Source organism: Salmo salar, chromosome 05 (genome assembly GCF_965601325.2).
Source record: "Salmo salar chromosome 05, fSalSal1, whole genome shotgun sequence".
NCBI classification, from domain to species: Eukaryota; Metazoa; Chordata; class Actinopteri; order Salmoniformes; family Salmonidae; genus Salmo; species Salmo salar.
The window spans coordinates 17931553-17947500 of NC_138295.1; the positions used below are offsets into that span (position 1 = coordinate 17931553).

General features: G+C 44.0%; 1 protein-coding gene across 5 annotated transcripts in view; it reads left to right on the forward strand.

The window, feature by feature from the left end:
• macrod1 (mono-ADP ribosylhydrolase 1) overlaps positions 1 to 15948 on the forward strand; it is a 114030-nt gene that overhangs the window by 75717 nt on the left and 22365 nt on the right. For all 5 annotated transcript variants that reach the window (XM_014198901.3, XM_014198900.3, XM_045717676.2 and 2 more), the window contains 1 exon segment: positions 15765 to 15881. In XM_014198901.3, coding sequence (XP_014054376.1) covers positions 15765 to 15881 — 117 coding nt within the window.

Consider the following 15948-nt stretch of genomic DNA (forward strand, 5'->3'; position numbering starts at 1 on the left):
TTTGGCAAACTCCAAGTGGGCTGTCATGTGCCTTTTTAATGAGGAGTGGCTTCCATCTGGCCCCTTTAACATAAAGGCCTGATTGGTGGAGTGCTGCAGAGATGGTTGTCCCTCTGGAAGGTTCTCCCATCTTCACAGAGGAACTCTGGATCTTTGTCAGAGTGACCATCAGGTTTTTGGTCAACTCCATGACCAAGACCCTTCTCCCCCGATTGCTCAGTTTGGCCGGGCAGCCAGCTCTAGGAAGAGTCTTGGTGGTTCCAAACTTCTTCCATTTAAGAATGATGTAGGCCACTGTGTTCTTGGGGACCTTCAATGCTGCATAAATGTTTTGGTACCCTTCCCCAGATCTGTGCCTCGACATAATCCTGTCTCGGAGCTCTACGGACAATTCTTTCGACCTCATAGCTTGGTTTCTACTCCGACTGTCAACTGTGGGACCTTTATATAGACAGGTGTGTGCCTTTCTAAATCATGTCTAATCAATTGAATTTACCACAGTTGGACTCCAACCAAGTTGTAGAAACATCTCAAGGATGATATTTGGAAACAGGATGTACCGGAGCTCAATTTCGAGTCCGATAGCGAAGGGTCTGAATATTTTTGTTATTTATACATTTGCAAACATAAAAAAAAACTGTTTTTGCTTTGTCATTAACGTAACAAAATGTGTTAAAAGTGAAGCGTCCTGAATCCTTTCTGAATGCACTGTTTATCATTTATTACTATGGGGTGCTGTGTATATAAACAGTAATTTCTCAGTCTGTTGTTAAGTCAGTGCTTTGCGGCGTGTGTGTGGTGTTGAGAGACTGTGGAGGTAATCGATACCAGTGATAAATCTGTACTACTAGTGGCCAGTCACTCAGACCCCCCCCCCCACAGCTGAGGGTGTGACCATGTGAGTGTGACCGTGTGTGTGAGTGCGTGCCAAACTGTGTTTGCGTGTGTGTTATTCACCCAGAAGGCCTAGCTGTGTTTGGTCTATCCCAGGCAGTCTCTTCCTGTCGCTGCGTCTCCATGGCAGTGTCTCAGGTTGCTACGCACGGCACTACTTCCTGCCTGTTTGGAGGGAAATAGTAGTGGTGGACCACAAATGGGAATTAGCTATATTTAGCCAGTGTAACTTATTTTGTGCAATACTAAGAGTATGTTATGCATGGTCCCTGGCTGCTGAATAAACAAATAAATAAATGAAGATGTCATATTCAGAAGCAAAGCCAAGATCTATGTAGAACTGACAATCTCTAAGGAGAATTCTACCACCAGATATACTACATGGTAGATATACTAAAAGTATGTGGACACCCCTTCAAATTAGTGGATTCTGCTATTTCAGCCACACTGGTTGCTGTCATACTAACTAGACTGGGCACGCACGCGCGTGCGTCAGCGCTTGTTGATTTTGTCCAGACACGATCAGGACACGCAGGTTGAAATATCAAAATTAACTCTGAACCAACTACATTAACTTGGGGACAGGTCGAAACACATGAAACAATTATGGCCATTTTAGCTAGCTAGCTTGCTGTTGCTAGCTAATTTGTCCTGGGATATAAACATTGGGTTGTTATTTTACCTGAAATGTACAAGATCCTTTTTTTATTTTTTATAATTTTTTTAAATCTTTGTAGAATTTTGACCAATTTTGAGTGACACACAATTGTCTGTTCTCAACTCCGACAATTAATCCACAGATGAAAGGGGAAACCTAGTTAGTTTCTAGTAATCTCTCCTCGTTCAGCCTTTTTCTTCTGTGGATTTTACATGGCGCTCGGCAACCAACTTTAAGATGCATTAGTGCACCAGTCTCTCCTGCAGCAAAGCACCCCCACAACATGATGCTGCCACCCCGTGCTTCACGGTTGGGATGGTGTTCTTCGGCTTGCAAGCCTCCCCCTTTTTCCTCCAAACATAACGATGGTCATCATGGCAACAGTTCTATTTTTGTTTCATCAGACCAGAGGACATTTCTCCAAAAAGTATGATCTTTGTCCCCATGTGCAGTTGCAAACTGTAGTCTGGCTTTTTTATGGCGGTTTTGGAGCAGTGGCTTCTTCCTTGCTGAGTGGCCTTTCAGGTTATGTCGATATAGGACTCGTTTTACTGTGGATATAGATACTTTTGTACCTGTTTCCTCCAGCATCTTCACACGCTCCTTTGCTGTTGTTCTGGGATTGATTTGCACTTTTCGCACCAAAGTACGTTCATCTCTAGGAGACAGAACGCGTCTCCTTCCTGAGCGGTATGATGGCTGCGTGGTCCCATGGTGTTCATACTTGCGTACTATTGTTTGTACCTTTTGTACCTTATTTTTTGCACCTTCAGGCATTTGGAAATTGCTCCCAAGGATGAACCAGACTTGTGGAGGTCTACAATTATTTTTCTGAGGTCTTGGCTGATTTCTTTTGATTTTTCCATGATGTCAAGCAAAGAAGCACTAAGTTTGAAGGTAGGCCTTGAAATACATCCACAGGTACACCTCCAATTGACTCAAATTATGTCAATTAGCCTATCAGAAGCTTCTAAAGCCATGACATCATTTTCTGGAATTTTCCAAGCTGTTTAAAGGCACAGTCAACTTAAACTTCTGACCCACTAGAATTGTGTTACAGTGAATTATAAGTGAAATAATCTGTCTGTAAACAATTGTTGGAAAAATTACTTTTCATGCACAAAGTAGATGTCCTAACCGACTTGCCAAAACTATAGTTTGTTAACAAGAAATTTGTGGAGTGGTTGAAACTTTTTTTAATGACTCCAAACTAAGTGTATGTAAACTTTTGACTTCAACTTTATCTACTGTTTGTTTGTTATGTATTTCTGTGATTAGTTAGTTAGTAAATAAATAATTAAGCCAATTTGTATATCGCTGATTCATGAATTAGGCTCGGGTTCGTGCAGATATCCAAGGGTTTGCGATGTTCAATAATGAGTACTGATGAGGTAATGATAATACATTAATACAAGACTATTACCGATGAGATATGAAAACATTTTCCCATGGTGCCCCGACTTCCAAGTTAATTACAGTTTACATGATTAGTTTAATCACGTAATAATAACTGCACATAGAGAATTGATTTGATAAAATAACCGTGTAAACATTTAATGATTGTCCAGACACGACAGCCATGCATTCTCCATAGACAAACACTGGCAGTAGAATGGCCCGTACTGAAGAGCTCAGTGACTTTCAATGTGGTACCCTCATAGAATGTCACCTTTCCAACAAGCCAGTTCGCCACATTTCTGCCCTGCTAGAGCAGCCCCGGTCAACAGTAAGTGCTGTTATTGTGAAGTGAAAACGTCTAGGAGCAACAACGGCTCAGCCACAAAGTGGTAGGCCACACAAGCTTACAGAACGGGATCCCACTGTGCTGAAGTGAGTAAAAATCGTCTGTCCTCAGTTGCAACACTCGCTATCGAGTTCCAAACTGCATGTGGAAGGCCTTTTCCTGTTTCAGTATGACAATTCCCTGGTGCACAACGCGAGGTCCATACAGAAATGCTTTGTTGAAATCGGTGTGGAAGAACTTGACTGGCTTACACAGAGCCCTGACCTCAACCCCATTGAACACCTTTGGGATGAATTGGAATGCGAGCCAGGCCTAATCACCCAACATCAGCGCCCGACCTCACTAATGCTCTTGTGGCTGAATGGAAGAATGTCCCCACAGCAATGTTCCAACATCTAGTGGAAAGCCTTCCCAGAAGAGTGGAGGCTGTTATAGCAGCAAAGTGGGGACCAACTCCATATTAATAAACATGATTTTGGAATTAGACACCATGTAGTGTATCTTGTTCCGTACTCAGCTTCTCTCTAAGGAGGATTATACCACCAGATATCTGGTTCCGTACTCAGCTTCTCTCTAAGGAGGATTATACCACTCTAGATATCTGGTTCAATAAGCTCTCCTCTCACCGTGTTTCAACTCTAGATATCTGGTTCAATAAGCTCTCCTCTCACCGTGTATCAACTCTAGATATCTGGTTCAATAAGCTCTCCTCTCACCGTGTATCAACTCTAGATATCTGGTTCAATAAGCTCTCCTCTCACTGTGTTTCAACTCTAGATATCTGGTTCAATAAGCTCTCCTCTCACCGTGTATCAGCTCTAGATATCTGGTTCAATAAGCTCTCCTCTCACCGTGTATCAACTCTAGATATCTGGTTCAATAAGCTCTCCTCTCACCGTGTATCGCTCTCCTCTCACCGTGTATCAGCTCTAGATATCTGGTTCAATAAGCTCTCCTCTCACCGTGTATCAGCTCTAGATATCTGGTTCAATACGCTCTCCTCTCACCGTGTATCAACTCTAGATATCTGGTTCAATAAGCTCTCCTCTCACCGTGTATCAACTCTAGATATCTGGTTCAATACGCTCTCCTCTCACCGTGTATCAGCTCTAGATATCTGGTTCAATAAGCTCTCCTCTCACCGTGTATCAGCTCTAGATATCTGGTTCAATAAGCTCTCCTCTCACCGTGTATCAACTCTAGATATCTGGTTCAATACGCTCTCCTCTCACCGTGTATCAGCTCTAGATATCTGGTTCAATAAGCTCTCCTCTCACCGTGTATCAGCTCTAGATATCTGGTTCAATAAGCTCTCCTCTCACCGTGTATCAACTCTAGACATCTGGTTCAATAAGCTCTCCTCTCACCGTGTATCAGCTCTAGATATCTGGTTCAATACGCTCTCCTCTCACCGTGTATCAGCTCTAGATATCTGGTTCAATAAGCTCTCCTCTCACCGTGTATCAGCTCTAGATATCTGGTTCAATGCTCTCTCCTCTCACCGTGTATCAGCTCTAGATATCTGGTTCAATACGCTCTCCTCTCACCGTGTATCAGCTCTAGATATCTGGTTCAATATGCTCTCCTCTCACCGTGTATCAGCTCTAGATATCTGGTTCAATAAGCTCTCCTCTCACCGTGTATCAACTCTAGATATCTGGTTCAATACGCTCTCCTCTCACCGTGTATCGCTCTCCTCTCACCGTGTATCAGCTCTAGATATCTGGTTCAATACGCTCTCCTCTCACCGTGTATCAGCTCTAGATATCTGGTTCAATACGCTCTCCTCTCACCGTGTATCAGCTCTAGATATCTGGTTCAATAAGCTCTCCTCTCACCGTGTATCAACTCTAGATATCTGGTTCAATAAGCTCTCCTCTCACCGTGTATCAGCTCTAGATATCTGGTTCAATAAGCTCTCCTCTCACCGTGTATCAACTCTAGATATCTGGTTCAATACGCTCTCCTCTCACCGTGTATCGCTCTCCTCTCACCGTGTATCAGCTCTAGATATCTGGTTCAATAAGCTCTCCTCTCACCGTGTATCAGCTCTAGATATCTGGTTCAATACGCTCTCCTCTCACCGTGTATCGCTCTCCTCTCACCGTGTATCAACTCTAGATATCTGGTTCAATACGCTCTCCTCTCACCGTGTATCGCTCTCCTCTCACCGTGTATCAGCTCTAGATATCTGGTTCAATAAGCTCTCCTCTCACCGTGTATCAGCTCTAGATATCTGGTTCAATAAGCTCTCCTCTCACCGTGTATCAACTCTAGATATCTGGTTCAATAAGCTCTCCTCTCACCGTGTATCAGCTCTAGATATCTGGTTCAATACGCTCTCCTCTCACCGTGTATCAACTCTAGATATCTGGTTCAATAAGCTCTCCTCTCACCGTGTATCAGCTCTAGATATCTGGTTCAATAAGCTCTCCTCTCACCGTGTATCAGCTCTAGATATCTGGTTCAATAAGCTCTCCTCTCACCGTGTATCAGCTCTAGATATCTGGTTCAATACGCTCTCCTCTCACCGTGTATCAGCTCTAGATATCTGGTTCAATAAGCTCTCCTCTCACCGTGTATCAACTCTAGATATCTGGTTCAATAAGCTCTCCTCTCACCGTGTATCAGCTCTAGATATCTGGTTCAATAAGCTCTCCTCTCACCGTGTATCAACTCTAGATATCTGGTTCAATACGCTCTCCTCTCACCGTGTATCGCTCTCCTCTCACCGTGTATCAGCTCTAGATATCTGGTTCAATAAGCTCTCCTCTCACCGTGTATCAACTCTAGATATCTGGTTCAATACGCTCTCCTCTCACCGTGTATCGCTCTCCTCTCACCGTGTATCAGCTCTAGATATCTGGTTCAATAAGCTCTCCTCTCACCGTATATCAGCTCTAGATATCTGGTTCAATAAGCTCTCCTCTCACCGTGTATCAGCTCTAGATATCTGGTTCAATAAGCTCTCCTCTCATCGTGTATCAGCTCTAGATATCTGGTTCAATACGCTCTCCTCTCACCGTGTATCAGCTCTAGATATCTGGTTCAATAAGCTCTCCTCTCACCGTGTATCAACTCTAGATATCTGGTTCAATAAGCTCTCCTCTCACCGTGTATCGCTCTCCTCTCACCGTGTATCAACTCTAGATATCTGGTTCAATAAGCTCTCCTCTCACCGTGTATCAACTCTAGATATCTGGTTCAATAAGCTCTCCTCTCACCGTGTATCGCTCTCCTCTCACCGTGTATCAACTCTAGATATCTGGTTCAATAAGCTCTCCTCTCATCGTGTATCAGCTCTAGATATCTGGTTCAATACGCTCTCCTCTCACCGTGTATCAGCTCTAGATATCTGGTTCAATAAGCTCTCCTCTCACCGTGTATCAACTCTAGATATCTGGTTCAATAAGCTCTCCTCTCACCGTGTATCGCTCTCCTCTCACCGTGTATCAACTCTAGATATCTGGTTCAATAAGCTCTCCTCTCACCGTGTATCAACTCTAGATATCTGGTTCAATAAGCTCTCCTCTCACCGTGTATCGCTCTCCTCTCACCGTGTATCAACTCTAGATATCTGGTTCAATAAGCTCTCCTCTCACCGTGTATCAGCTCTAGATATCTGGTTCAATAAGCTCTCCTCTCACCGTGTATCGCTCTCCTCTCACCGTGTATCAACTCTAGATATCTGGTTCAATAAGCTCTCCTCTCACCGTGTATCGCTCTCCTCTCACGGTGTATCAACTCTAGATATCTGGTTCAATACGCTCTCCTCTCACCGTGTATCGCTCTCCTCTCACCGTGTATCAGCTCTAGATATCTGGTTCAATAAGCTCTCCTCTCACCGTGTATCAACTCTAGATATCTGGTTCAATACGCTCTCCTCTCACCGTGTATCGCTCTCCTCTCACCATGTATCAGCTCTAGATATCTGGTTCAATAAGCTCTCCTCTCACCGTGTATCAGCTCTAGATATCTGGTTCAATAAGCTCTCTTCTCACCGTGTATCAGCTCTAGATATCTGGTTCAATAAGCTCTCCTCTCACCGTGTATCAGCTCTAGATATCTGGTTCAATACGCTCTCCTCTCACCGTGTATCAGCTCTAGATATCTGGTTCAATAAGCTCTCCTCTCACCGTGTATCAACTCTAGATATCTGGTTCAATAAGCTCTCCTCTCACCGTGTATCGCTCTCCTCTCACCGTGTATCAACTCTAGATATCTGGTTCAATAAGCTCTCCTCTCACCGTGTATCAACTCTAGATATCTGGTTCAATAAGCTCTCCTCTCACCGTGTATCGCTCTCCTCTCACCGTGTATCAACTCTAGATATCTGGTTCAATAAGCTCTCCTCTCACCGTGTATCAGCTCTAGATATCTGGTTCAATAAGCTCTCCTCTCACCGTGTATCGCTCTCCTCTCACCGTGTATCAACTCTAGATCAACAGTGGATATGCTTTTTCTCCCATCTTCTCTATCACTGGCAATCTCACTTTCTGTCTTTTTCTTCTGTCTCCCCTCGTTCCTCTCCCTCTTTCTCTACCCCCCTCTCGCTCCTCTGTTCTTTATGGCAGAGTAAAGGTAGATGCTAATTAGGCAGGTACAGACTGGTCAGACCTTTAAAGAGAGGGGGAGACCGAGATAAACAAGGGGAAACGTTTGAAAGACAGTGAGGTAGGGACATAAAGGCAGTGAGCAGGAGCTCAGTGGGTGATGAAGTTGATAGATTAGGATTTGAAGAGAGAAGGGAAACGCTTTGTCCTGCATACATCACATTGACAATAGGCCAGTGTGTTTCAACTGTTCAACTGCGTGTCAGTGTGGCTAACAGGAGGCAGGCAGGCAGAGTGGGTAGCAGAGATGAGATGTACTGTGATGTGTGTGTGCTCTGTGGGCTGCTGGGGAACAGAATAGAATGAGCTCCATGTCAAAACACCTACACATACATAATAATGCAGTCTTCACTTAGAGTCAATTCACAGATCTGCTAAAGTCTCTTAAGAAAACAAGATGAGTTAAAAATAAGTGTTGTTCTTGTCAATGCCAGTCAGTACTCTATATACCAGTGGTCACCAACCGGTCCATATCCAAGGCATTCCTAGTCGATCATCAAACATTTCTGTAAAAAACAAAACAACGATAGAGCCTTCCTATTTTTTGTATTTATTGGTGCTGTTGGTGCCCTTGATCTAGCATCCATAGCACCAGGAAGGAAGTGTTCCCATTTTGAACCATTTCATGTGTCTCATAGCACCAGGAAGGAAGTGTTCCCATTTTGAACCATTTCATGTGTCTCATAGCACCAGGAAGGAAGTGTTCCCATTTTGAACCATTTCATGTGTCTCATAGCACCAGGAAGGAAGTGTTCCCATTTTGAACCATTTCATGTGTCTGAAGGTAGACTCCGCCTACCCGGCAGGCCTAGTCAAGAGTGCCTATCGCTGGCCAATCAGATAGCTCAGATCACTGTGTCTGCACAGTTTCCACGAGTCACAGACTGTAAAAAGAAACCTCCAACGCACTGCAAAGTTGATACTGTGATATTTCAAAACGTTTAAAACCATGACGAGAGAGACTGTCAACGGATACAGCAAAGAGCTGCTGTTTTTATGACTGACTTCATGTTTCAGTTGTTATTCAGTACTGTCAACACTTTAAGCCATGAAATGTGGGTTCTCCCTACTTCCACCCACGCTACAACCAGCACTGCAGCTGAATTGAAGGAGTACAGCAAAGTGTTTCGATAAGCTAGCGTTGGTATTATTAGCGGCTTGTGGCTTTTTTAATATCAAGGAATATTCCACTTTCTCTGGTCATAGGAGTAACAACATGAATTGGTGCATGAGGCAGAAATAATGCAGTGCAACTTGAGTGTCCCCTTTTCTCAGCGGAGGGAGGGAGGTAGAGAGGAGGGACGCTGGTCCAGGTTACGGGAAGGTTTGGCCGGACGGGATTTCCTTCTCCCATCACGTTCTAGCGACTCCTTGTGGTGGCCTGGGCGCCTGCAAGCTGACTATGGTCACCAGCTGGACGGTGTTTTCTCCGACACATTGGTGTGTCTGGCTTCTGGGTTAAACGAGCAGTGCGTCAAGAAGCAGTGCAGCTTGGCAGGGTGGTGTTTCGGAGGACGCATGGTTCTCGACCTTCGCCTTTCCCGAGTCGGTCGTGGAGTTGCAGCAATGGGACAAGACTAATACCAATTGGATATTACGAAAAAGGGGTAAAAGTACAACAACAATATATTTTTGCCAATTATTATGCAAGTGACACAACAAATGATCAATTACCAGTGTGATTTTATATATATATATAATCACACTGGTAATTGATCATTTGTGTATATATATATATATATACAAAAATATATATACAAAAATATATTTATTTTTGTATATATATATATATATATATATATATACAAAAATATATTTATTTTTGTACAATATATATATATATATATATATATATATATATATATATATATATATATATATATATATATATATACAAAAATAAATATATATATATATATATATATATATACAAAAATATATATATATATATATATATATATATATATATATATATATATATATATATATACAAAAATATATGTAATTTGAAAATGGTCTGAGAAGAACAACATTGGCAGGGCAATTCAAGCATAGCAATATGCAATGATAATGTATTGGGCCTATAGTCAAATGCACAAACCTCATTGCTACAGAGCTGTTTTTAATTGGTTAATGTTGCATAGGCTTATGTTTTAAGTCATGTTTTAAAACAAATGCATTTTGACTAGGAAAGTGATCTTGACTCAGAAAAGGTTGGTGACCACTGCTATATACAGTATCCATATACAGTCAGCGTAAGATAAATGTATCACTTCCCCCAACAGGATCTGGGTTCAAATACTATGTCAAATATCTATATTACTAAGTAGGTGAATATTTGAATTTATTTGAAAATACTCAAATACACTGACTCAAATGCATTTAACCCAGATATTTGAAAATAGTATTTGAAAATACTTTCAATAGAAGAAGTTGATTGGGGCCACATTATTAGAAATACTCAAATACACAGATAACACGTATTTAAATATCAAATACTGAAATTCACAGAAAACAAGTATTTAAATATAAAAAAATGAAATACACGTGTTTCTGAACCCAGGTTGTCCCCCACACACACACACACACACACACACACACACACACACACACACACACTATACTGCTGATGTTGTTGTCTTTGAGCTTTGTGTTGGCCGGACTGTACGGTGTCCACCACCAGACCATCCTAAATATTGCCATGGCAACCAGGCTGAAATAAATGAAAGGCAATAGTTCCGCCCCATTAGTTTAACAGACAGGCTCTGGACCTATCACCGGTCAGCTGGCAAGGTTATCTGCTGCGACTTAGTATTCCATATGTACAGCAAGTAAGAGTGTGTTTTTACGTGTGTGTCTGTGAGTGTAGTGGTTTATGTGTGTATCTATGTGTTTGTGTGCATGCACGCATGTGTGTGTGTCTCTGCGTGTGTTTTGCTGAGAAGAGCAGCCTCCCAGCCAGGTAAGCATAGAGCCAATTATCACCTCCATCTCCTCTAGCTGACAGTGTTTAATGATAAGGGAGGTTGTAGGGAGATGACAGTAAGGCTGAAACACTGTCCTGGCAGGTCCCTGAAGCCAACACTCACTCCTCCTCTCTTCTGCTCCGCCTGCACCCCTCCTCCTCTCTTCTGCTCCGCCTGCACCCCTCCTCCTCTCTTCTGCTCCACCTGCACCCCTCCTCCTCTCTTCTGCTCCGCCTGCACCCCTCCTCCTCTCTTCTGCTCCGCCTGCACCCCTCCTCCTCTCTTCTGCTCCGCCTGCACCCCTCCTCCTCTCTTCTGCTCCGCCTGCACCCCTCCTCCTCTCTTCTGCTCCGCCTGCACCCCTCCTCCTCTCTTCTGCTCCGCCTGCACCCCTCCTCTCTTCTGCTCCGCCTGCACCCCTCCTCTCTACTGCTCCGCCTGCACCCCTCCTCTCTACTGCTCCGCCTGCACCCCTCCTCCTCATTCTGCTCCGCCTGCACCTCTCCTCCTCTCTTCTGCTCCGCCTGCACCCCTCCTCCTCTCTTCTGCTCCGCCTGCACCCCTCCTCCTCTCTTCTGCTCCGCCTGCACCCCTCCTCCTCTCTTCTGCTCCGCCTGCACCCCTCCTCCTCTCTTCTGCTCCGCCTGCACCCCTCCTCCTCTCTCTGCTCCGCCTGCACCCCTCCTCTATTCTGCTCCGCCTGCACCCCTCCTCTATTCTGCTCCGCCTGCACCCCTCCTCTATTCTGCTCCGCCTGCACCCCTCCTCTATTCTGCTCCGCCTGCACCCCTCCTCTATTCTGCTCCGCCTGCACCCCTCCTCTCTCTTGTTTCCTCTCATCACCTGTTGTTTCTTCTCCTTAACTCTATTCTTCTCCAACCCTCTTCTTGTTTCTCGCATTCCTCTCTTTTCTCTTCAATCTTTTCTTCTCTTTATTCTCCTTTCTCCCTCTCTTTAATGACTGCCCCTCTCTTTGAGTTTTCTTTATTTCTCTCATCACTTTCTTTTTTTAATCTCTGTCCTCAAATCTCTCCTGTCATGCTCTCTACCATTCTCCTCTTCTTTCATTTCTCATGTCTCTTTCCTCTTTTCCTCTCCTCAAGAAGAACAAAAAAGGATAGAGAAGGATATGAATATGTTTCCTTCAGTGTTCTCACGAGGTAGTGGTTGAATTGTACATTTATAGATTCAGAATCCATTGTCTCTTAAGTGAACTTCTTAGTATTCCCACTTGTCACTTTGAATGACTTCAGTCAGTCATTCTAGAGCTGCTGAGAGATATTGTCTTTGTATGGCTGTGATAGATATTGTCTTTGTATGGCTGTGATAGATATTGTCTTTGTATGGCTGTGATAGATATTGTCTTTGTATGGCTGTGATAGATATTGTCTTTGTATGGCTGTGATAGATATTGTCTTTGTATGGCTGTGATAGATATTGTCTTTGTATGGCTGTGATAGATGTTGTCTTTGTATGGCTGTGATAGATATTGTCTTTGTATGGCTGTGATAGATATTGTCTTTGTATGGCTGTGATAGATGTTGTCTTTGTATGGCTGTGATAGATATTGTCTTTGTATGGCTGTGATAGATATTGTCTTTGTATGGCTGTGATAGATGTTGTCTTTGTATGGCTGTGATAGATATTGTCTTTGTATAGCTGTGATAGATATTGTCTTTGTATGGCTGTGATAGATGTTGTCTTTGTATGGCTGTGATAGATATTGTCTTTGTATGGCTGTGATAGATATTGTCTTTGTATGGCTGTGATAGATATTGTCTTTGTATGGCTGTGATAGATATTGTCTTTGTATGGCTGTGATAGATATTGTCTTTGTATGGCTGTGATAGATATTGTCTTTGTATGGCTGTGATAGATGTTGTCTTTGTATGGCTGTGATAGATATTGTCTTTGTATGGCTGTGATAGATGTTGTCTTTGTATGGCTGTGATAGATATTGTCTTTGTATGGCTGTGATAGATATTGTCTTTGTATGGCTGTGATAGATGTTGTCTTTGTATGGCTGTGATAGATGTTGTCTTTGTATGGCTGTGATAGATATTGTCTTTGTATGGCTGTGATAGATATTGTCTTTGTATGGCTGTGATATTGTCTTTGTATGGCTGTGATAGATGTTGTCTTTGTGTTGTTTTTGTATGGTCACATGGTCTTTGTATGGTCACATGGTCTTTGTATGGTCACATGGTCTTTGTATGGTCACATGGTCTTTGTATGGTCACATGGTCTTTGTATGGTCACATGGTCTTTGTATGGTCACATGGTCTTTGTATGGTCACATGGTCTTTGTATGGTCACATGGTCTTTGTAAGTCTGCGAGTTGAAACAGTCATGTGTGTTCTCTGTAGTCTGATAAATGCAGGTTTGTGAGCAGTGGCAGGTATTTGGAGCTGTCTGGTATATAAGCCAGGATCATAGAGACCGCATATTTCATACACCCCCACAAATCCTTAGACTGGAGGTTGTGACACACACACACACACACACACAACAGACACAAACCACACACACACACACCACAGACACAAACCACACACACACACACCACAGACACAAACCACACACACACACACCACAGACACAAACCACACACACATCACATAAGTATGTCAAATAGAAGGTCAAACATAAGGAACTAAAACGACCTTGCTATGATCTTCTTCCTCTCCCATCTCTCTCCTTTTTCTCTCTCCTATTCTCTAACTATATCCTTATGTCTCTTCCATCAAACTATTTATACATCTATCGCTCTTTCCCTCCATCTCTCATCTCTCCTCCATCCCTCCCTCTCTCCTTTCTCCTCTCTTGGTCTTGTTATAACACTTGTTCTCTATTTCAGTGAGTGAGAGTGTGTGTTGGTGGGGGTGACTATCTGTCTGGTGCACGTCACCTCCAGTTCTATTCACACAGCAGCACTGTAACTAAATGCTGCTTCTCTACCCCCCAGGGGACAGTCAGTCAGCCATCGTACCCTGCCTTCCACCCTTAGTCACAAGGCAATAATGTATGACACAGTGGCAGTGCAGGGTGATAATGTATGACACAGTGGCAGGGTGATAATGTATGACACAATGTCAGTGTAGGGCGATAATGTATGACACAGCGGCTGTGCAGGGTGATAATGTATGACACAGCGGCAGTGCAGGGTGATAATGTATGACACAGTGGCAGGGTGATTATGTATGACACAGTGTCAGTGTAGGGTGATAATGTATGACACAGTGTCAGTGTAGGGTGATAATGTATGACACAGTGTCAGTGTAGGGTGATAATGTATGACACAGGGGCAGTGCATGGTGATAATGTATGACACAGTGTCAGGGCAGGGCGATAATGTATGACACAGCGGTAGTGCAGGGTGATAATGTATGACACAGTGGCAGTGCAGGGTGAAAATGTATGACACAGTGGCAGGGTGATAATGTATGACACAGTGTCAGTGTAGGGTGATAATGTATGACACAGGGGCAGTGAATGGTGATAATGTATGACACGGTGTCAGTGCATGGTGATAATGTATGACCCTGTGCGGGGTGATAATGTATAACACAGTGGCAGGGCAGGGTGATAATGTATGACACCGTGGCAGTGCAGGGCGATAATGTATGACACCGTGGCAGTGCAGGGCGATAATGTATGACACAGTGGCAGGGCGATAATGTATGACACAGTGGCAGGGCAGGGCGATAATGTATGACACAGTGGCATGACAGGGCGATAATGTATTACGCCGTGCAGGGCGATAATGTATGACGCCGTGCAGGGTGATCATGTATGACACAGTGGCAGAGCAGGGTGATAATGTATGACACCGTGGCAGTGCAGGGCGATAATGTATGACACCGTGGCAGTGCATGGTGATAATGTATGACCCTGTGCGGGGTGATAATGTATAACACAGTGGCAGGGCAGGGTGATAATGTATGACACCGTGGCAGTGCAGGGCGATAATGTATGACACCGTGGCAGTGCAGGGCGATAATGTATGACACCGTGGCAGTGCAGGGCGATAATGTATGACACAGTGGCAGGGCGATAATGTATGACACAGTGGCAGGGCAGGGCGATAATGTATGACACAGTGGCATGACAGGGCGATAATGTATTACGCCGTGCAGGGCGATAATGTATGTCACCGTGCAGGGTGATCATGTATGACACAGTGGCAGAGCAGGGCGATAATGTATGACGCCGTGCAGGGTGATCATGTATGACACAGTGGCAGAGCAGGGCGATAATGTATGACGCTGTGCAGGGTGATCATGTATGACACTGGCAGAGCAGGGCGATAATAAGTGATGTTCCAGGAAGGATCCATCCCAACACACTCCCAGTCCTGTCTCCCAGTCCTGTCTCCCAGTCCTGTCTCCCAGTCCTGTCTCCCAGTCCTGTCTCCCAGTCCTGTACGGAGCAGAGTTGTTGGAGCTGTAGTGAGGGGTGCTGTGCACTAATTATTGTTAGTTCAATGATCATGGGAAGGAGATAAAGTGTCTCCCAAATAAAATAATAGTTTCCCTCGATTTAGATAACATCAACTGATATGGCTCATCAGTAGTGAAGGGTTCCACAGCGGGAGCTGGTGTGTGTGTGTGTGTGTGTGTGTGTGTGTGTGTGTGTGTGTGTGTGTGTGTGTGTGTGTGTGTGTGTGTGTGTGTGTGTGTGTGTGTGTGTGTGTGTGTGTGTGTGTGTGTGTGTGTGTGTGTGTGTGTGTGTGTGTGTTTATATGAATGTAAATGATATCTCTCACCCTTCCTCTCACATTAACAATGCACAGGCAATTGTCAATTCACTTCACACCTCCATTACATTTTCTTTGTTGACAGTTTATACAAACTGTACAAATATTCATCCTCTCTTCCCTCTCTCCTCAGTGGATGGTGCGATCCACCGCACAGCCGGCCCCCTCCTGAGGTCCGAGTGTGCTGAGCTTCGAGGGTGTGAGACGGGAGAGGCTAAGATTACAGGGGGCTACGGCCTGCCTGCCAAGTGTGAGTCCATGAGGAGATGATATCCCAGCTATACATCTCTATCACACAGCGATGATATCCCAGCTAT